The sequence below is a fragment of the Ruditapes philippinarum genome, unplaced genomic scaffold (assembly GCF_026571515.1).
Source record: "Ruditapes philippinarum isolate M1 unplaced genomic scaffold, ASM2657151v2 ctg25016_1_1_1_1, whole genome shotgun sequence".
Lineage (NCBI taxonomy): Eukaryota > Metazoa > Mollusca > Bivalvia > Venerida > Veneridae > Ruditapes > Ruditapes philippinarum.
Genome location: NW_026853075.1, coordinates 1309 through 8003, shown reverse-complemented (window position 1 = coordinate 8003; position 6695 = coordinate 1309). Strand labels below are relative to the sequence as shown.

Sequence of the window (6695 nt, the reverse complement as noted above, 5' to 3'; positions counted from 1 at the left end):
TGATTCTTTTTCCTTTTTTTTCTGCTACTACGGGTACCTCATCCGGTGCTGCTGCTTTTGCTGCAACTTCTACTGCATAACTACATTTATAACTTATACCACCACTTTTGTCATTAAAACTGCTTTTGCTACTGCTGTTACTACACTTTAACCTCTACTTCTACTGCTACTTCTGCTACTTCTAATACTGTCATTAATACCATCGCTTCCACTTCAACCATCACTACCACCACTTCACATACCACTACCGCTGCCATCACTAACACTTTAACCAGTACTATTACCATAAATACCATCAACAACATTTCCCCATGGTAACTACTTTCACCGTTACCACCACCAAGAAAACCTCTTCAACTTTCACCGCATCCATTGCCACCAGTATCACAACTACTACCTCACATATAACTACCATTTCTACTACTACTAATAGTTTTACTGCTATTTTTATCAGTATTGACAAAACTTACTCTTAGTTCCAAAGTCGTTCAATGCTTTGATAGAATATTATACATAGAGGAAATTGAAAGTGTGTAAGTTCAATACTGAATTTACTAGTTAAATAAAATTATATTATGCGAGCCTCTGGCGAGCATAATATTATTTTATTCAACGAGTGCAATAAATTCATTTATGAACTTACATGAATTTAATATTCTATTTATCACATACCCAAAATAAAGACCGTTTAAAGTGAAATAAGAGTCATTTTTAATTATATTATAACGCTAACATTTAGCGCGTCTTTACACTATGTTTGTATAACGCTAATGACGTCACGTCAAAATATATGCACGGCCGTGCAATACCATATTTACGGAGTCGCAAAATCGGCACGGGTGTGTTATAAACAGGAATTATAAATATTATTTATTGGAAGCAACTTGAAAGATTACTTACATCGTAGTTGTAATCGTTTTTTTTTATAACTTGCAAAATACCACCGTCTTCGCATTTTGTAAAGCCAATATATTTGATACTGCCACATCTATTTATCATGAATACATCTTTACCAGCTCGTATCGCGATACCACAGGCGCACGTTGCAAACTGGTTACATTTCTTAGTTTGTTCTTGAACCTGGAATAACAAGGGATCTCAAATACTATTAACAAACCTAATTGACTTCTTTATATATTCTACAAAATGAGTTTCCTTTGTCACCAATATTGTACATTTCATACATACAAACATACTCTGAACATCTTCTCTCTCCCAAAATACTAGATAATTAATATTGTTTCGTCTGGTTTGAAATGAAAATATGAACAATAATAATAGTGATGAAGTTACATGTTAATATATTTTTTTCTCGAAAACTTCATTAAAATGGTAGTATTTCATGGCTAAAGATACTGTCATATGTTATAAGGTATACCTCGATTCCATACTTCGTGTTATTATACATCAGGAAAATCCCCGGAAAATGCGAACCATTCTTTTTTTGCTGCTCGTAATATCTAACAATTAAGAGAAATCACTATAAGTTATTTGGTTTTCTTTATATAAAACTTTGATATAGACATTAAAACGTTTTTTTTACTTTAAGGCAAGAGCTGAATACCCAATTGTGTCAAATCGAAGTATGATTTAATTTCAGAAACAAAAGAGAGTGTGACTAATGTATGTCTATTCAATTTTAAAACTTCAGATTTCACAGAAACTTTAAAGACATTGTCTTGAAAAAGAAATACAGCTTCATATCAAATTCAATATGTATCTTGTTTTAATGCTCTTCAAAAACTACAATACAGCAATCAATTAAGCAATCTTGCGTACAACCAAGATTTCATGTTTTTATTTATTAAGCCTTGACTTACGGATACAAATTTATTTAGGATAAAGAAACAAATACTTACACGCCATCCGCTGATCTCATATGTGGATCTATGTGAGAATAACATATCTTGTTTTTGTATTCTCCCATGTCAGATACAATTATCTATAAATTCGAAAAATAAAAACACACAATATTAAAAACAAAGTTGTGGTCATAAAGCGTTTTTCAAGCTAAAAAGAAAGAAAATTAGAACTGATTTATTTTTCATTTTCATGTCAATGATCAATTTCACATCTAAATTTGTGCACACTGTCATTTCATAGCTGTACAACAAAGGACAATAAAGAAGGTCACTTTATCAAAATCTAGATAAGCTTATATCTCAAAGTTCAGTTTTACATCTTAAAGGACAAGAACGTAGGTCAAGTATGTCTGATTAACCTAAAGGTATATCCCGAAAGATTGCTGTGTTTAAAGACAATCCTTCCATTAACATTATAGCCACTAATAATAGAAATGAGCAAATATCAAACAAATTTGGACGCTTAACATTGAAGAACAAGGCATTTATGAATGAAGGCCAAGTTAAGTCTAGTTTTCTTAGGGTCTAGTCCAAGGGGGTTGTTTTGGCCTAGTATGAAGAAAATACACCAACATCTAAAAATTATTTTCAACGTAAAATATTTTGTGGACAGTAACGGCAACGGCATCGGGAACGCCGACATGACTGTTTTCATTGAAAAAAAAATCGACTGATGCATATTGCAAAACTATATTTTTCATACCATAAAAAAGAACACAGAAATATTTGTATAAAAATGAAGTATTACATAAAAAACAAAGTATGATTTTTATTTTCTAAACAAGGAGAGTACTTTATAATACATATCTTTTCGCATGCTGTAATGTTTTAAGATGTACCTTGACGAGTGGAAAAGAATAATTTCTCCAGATTCGATGTCCCATTGTATTTGGAAATTGTAACAACAGGTAAAATAGCCGTTTGTCATTATAGTTCATGTCGGTTGTTACAATAGAGAAATTGAAAACTGTATCAGAGTTCCAAATTGATCCGTTTTTCAGTGTCTGAAGTGAAAACATACATTTAAAAGTTTATGACGAAAGTGGTTTGTGTAAGCATCAGACCAGGCATCCTAGCAACGCCTTATGCAGAATTAATCACTCTGAAATTTTGAATTAAGAAACACCTGCAGATGAGTTTATTATTTTCCATTTAAAAGCTAACAACCCTGAAGGACTAGTAGTGGTTCTCCTGCCGAAAAAATAATTCCTGGTTAGTTATCCAGGAATGACGACTTGGTTGACGGTCTGCCTCGATATGAACAAACTTGTATTTAAATTGGAATTAAAACTAAAAAAAGAACGAACAAACCACAACAAATTAACAAAATATAACTCGAAACAAAACAAAAAGAAAACAAATTAATAAAATAAAAAATAATTAAATCGGACGGTTAACCTGTAAACCATTAGAGCATCGTTGGTTTGGTTGCAGTGCTAAATTAGCAACACCAGCTTTGCATTGAAATCCTTCATTTTCACGATTAAATATGTGAAAGTTTTCAATACAATCTTCACCAGGTAGATCATTATATCTGCAGCCTATTGGCATGGTTGATCTCAGTTGAAGTACTGCTGTGTCACCTTTATCAATGTTGATTGTTGTATTTAATACCTAATAACAAATAACAAATTATATTTTAGAGCACAACCGACGTCTATATGACAGATATATTGATCAGATGTACCACGAATATCAGATAAGTTTAAAATTTAGAGTATTGCAATTCAAGATGTGGGATGGTTATTAAATTTTGTCTTTAAAAATGTGCAAGATGTATTAGAAGACTAATAAACATTTCTTTAGTTGAATGAACATAAATTCATTCACAAATCTAAAACAATACGCCTGTTTTAGAAAACATTGCAGATACTGTAAAATGGCACTTCCCATTTCAGTCTTAGAAACAAATCGTTTTAGATCGTTAATAATAGACAAGACATATTGCAAAGACTATTTAAGGTTATGGACTAAAATAGAGTAAAAAAGTCTTTAAGACGGTCAATTACAAATTTTGCAGGCTCAGTTAAATTGAGGCGGCGATAATTATAGAAAATGAAAAACAAGATCAACAAGGAAGGGCGGCATTCAATGAACGCATCCCCTATACGACCAAGCAACACAGGACTACCGACAAGGAACTCAGCAGGACATTATAAAAAAAGAAGGGCACAAGGAAAGAGAACGGACGAAAAGTTCACTATGAAACGTTAGTGCCATTCCATGAAAAGCGGTGTATGGTGTATCGAATATCGCATACAATCTGTCAAAAGACAAATAAAAAAAGGCAACCTATCTGTATAATGGTGATTATACGGCATTCAAACAGGAATGTTAGAACCATCCAACTAAAAATAAAAAGAGGACAAAGATCATAAGGTAAGGCAGCATTCATTGAACGCAGCTCCCACCAATATGCTGCAACATCGGACCATCGACGAGGAACACAGCAGGGCACCGAACAGATACAGGATAGTTCATAAAAAGACAATTCAAGAACATGGCGTTATAACAGTTAGGAAACTGACACAACATATTTTATTGATTAAAAGGTTGACAGGGACAAGTGTTAAAGAAAAAACGTAACCAGAGGGCCAATGAAGGGTGTGCGAAATCGAAAATTCAGGGAAATGGGATGTTTACCGTTGAACGATAAATAACAAACCCAGACAAAATAGAGAAAATATAAATTCCTATAGAACGCGTAAAAACGGCGAAATTTAAATATTACAGGTTCGGTTTGATTGAGCCTTTTCAAGGACGGTACTGGAAAATGCAAGCTACCGTCCACGTTCACTGGCAAAGCGCAATGGAACATAATGAAAATAAAGAAATTTTGAATTTCAAAACAACGGCAGCTGTCCATACGGCGGTTATCATGGAACCTTCAATTTGATACGTTCGCGACATTCCACACAAGTAAAATAATGTGTTCGCCCTAAACGAGAAAAATGGTGTGCGGAACAAAATAACATGGAATTTTGAAAGATGATCAGAGGGTATGATGCCTGAATATCACAAACAAGATGAACACAAACAAGATGAACACAAATGTTAAAAGCAGACTACAAAATCAATTTAGGTGAGTATACAGAGAACAAGTTAGAGTACTTAAACCGACCAAGTAGAAAAATGAGTCTCAAAGAAGAAAGTAAACATTACAACACAATTATGTCGTGCATAACAATATTCAAGGATCAAGGATGTCATTATAAATTATTCAACCAAGACAATCATATAAATCTACAGGTAATTAGAGATTAAAACTAATTTAAAGACCTACAAAAGTTTAAAGTTGTAGAGGAAGGGGCGTGAAGGATGAGGAATTGGGGGAGGTCAAATTAAAAGAAATACTATGTGGAAAGAAAAGTGTTTTCCGTAGACAAGAAAAACAAACAAGAGCACCGCTAGGCGGAGCATAATATGCCCGAAAGTGATTTTTTTAGTAAAGATGAAGCATTTGTAAGACATGGGAGTAAAATAAAGTATTACCTCCTTCAAATAACAATCCTCCTTTGAAGTTTCAATATTGTGGTCCAAATGGAACTTTAAGTTATGCCCCAGAAACTGTTTTCAATTCTAAAGTAAAAGTGACCTTGACCTTTGACCCCAAAATCAATAGGGGTCTTCTTCCCAATATGGACAATCATCCTATGAAGTTTGAACATTGTGGGCCAAATGGAACTCAAGTTATGCACCGGAAACTGTTTTTCAGTTTTAAGGTCATAGTGACCTTGACCTTTGACCTTGTGACCCCAAAATCAACAAAGGTCTTCTACCCAATAAGGACAATCATCCTATGAAGTTTGAACACTGTAGGCCAAATGGAACTCAAGTTATGCTCCGGAAACTGTTTTTCAGTTTTAAGGTCATAGTGACCTTGACCTTTGACCTTGTGACCCCAAAATCAATAAAGGTCTTCTACCCAATAAGGACAATCATCCTGTGAAGTTTGAACACTGTAGGCCAAATGGAACTTAAGTTATGCTCCGGAAACTGTTTTCAGTTTTAAGGTCACAGTGACCTTGATCTTTGACCTTATGATCACAAAATCAATAGGGGTCTTCTACCCAATATGGACAATCATCCTATGAAGTTTGAATATTGTGGGCTAAATGGAACTTAAGTTATGCTCCGGAAACCAAGTTGCTAACAGACGGACGGACAGACAGACGGACGGATGGACGGACGGACAGACGGACGGACGATCGCCAGGGGATATAACATAATATGTCCGAAATTCTTTCGGGCATATAAAAAGGAGACAAAAGTGTTACCACAATTGTATGATGCAATAAACAAGACATTCATCTTCAGAACACCTCAGTACAATAATTCCAAGCCTGAAAAAAATCTTACTGTCTTTAATGTTACATTAAAAACAGGTACGTCCCTGACCGAGTCGTTAAGGGCGTTGACTTCAAACCACTTGCATTCCAACGCAATAGATTCGAACTGAGGCAGCGTCTTCGGTTTCTTTACGTAAGAAAGCTATTCAGCGACATAAAAGAACGTTGGTGCGACGTTAAACCAAACTAAAAAAAAAGCACCGCATAGACCGGACAGTATACGCCTAGTACAAATTTGTTTTTAAGTAATCAAAATAACTTTTTAATTAGACTGGAAACCAATTAATTACACTTTTCAAGAGCATGCTTTATTTCAAAAAGCAATAGAATAGCGAGAACTATTTTGATACGATATGCCACAGAACAATACTCTGCCACATGAAAACTTATAGATACTTATATATGTTACGGTAAGAGTACATAGATATTTTAAAATATTTTCGGGCATATGCAAATGTGTTGTTATTACCTCCTTTTAGCTTTT

The 6695-nt window shown here is 34.2% G+C and overlaps 1 protein-coding gene across 1 annotated transcript; it reads right to left on the bottom strand.

Annotated features, from left to right (window-relative positions):
* Positions 1-900: 900 nt before the first annotated feature.
* LOC132733071 (uncharacterized) lies at positions 901-3517 on the bottom strand (the record flags this gene model as incomplete). Its single annotated transcript, XM_060719658.1, has 5 exons — positions 3261-3517; positions 2702-2866; positions 1860-1942; positions 1379-1460; positions 901-1080 (listed from the first exon to the last, which is right to left on the bottom strand). Coding segments are annotated over exons 1-5 (663 nt in total), but the record flags the coding sequence as incomplete, so codon positions are not given.
* Between the last annotated feature and the right edge of the window lie 3178 nt (positions 3518-6695).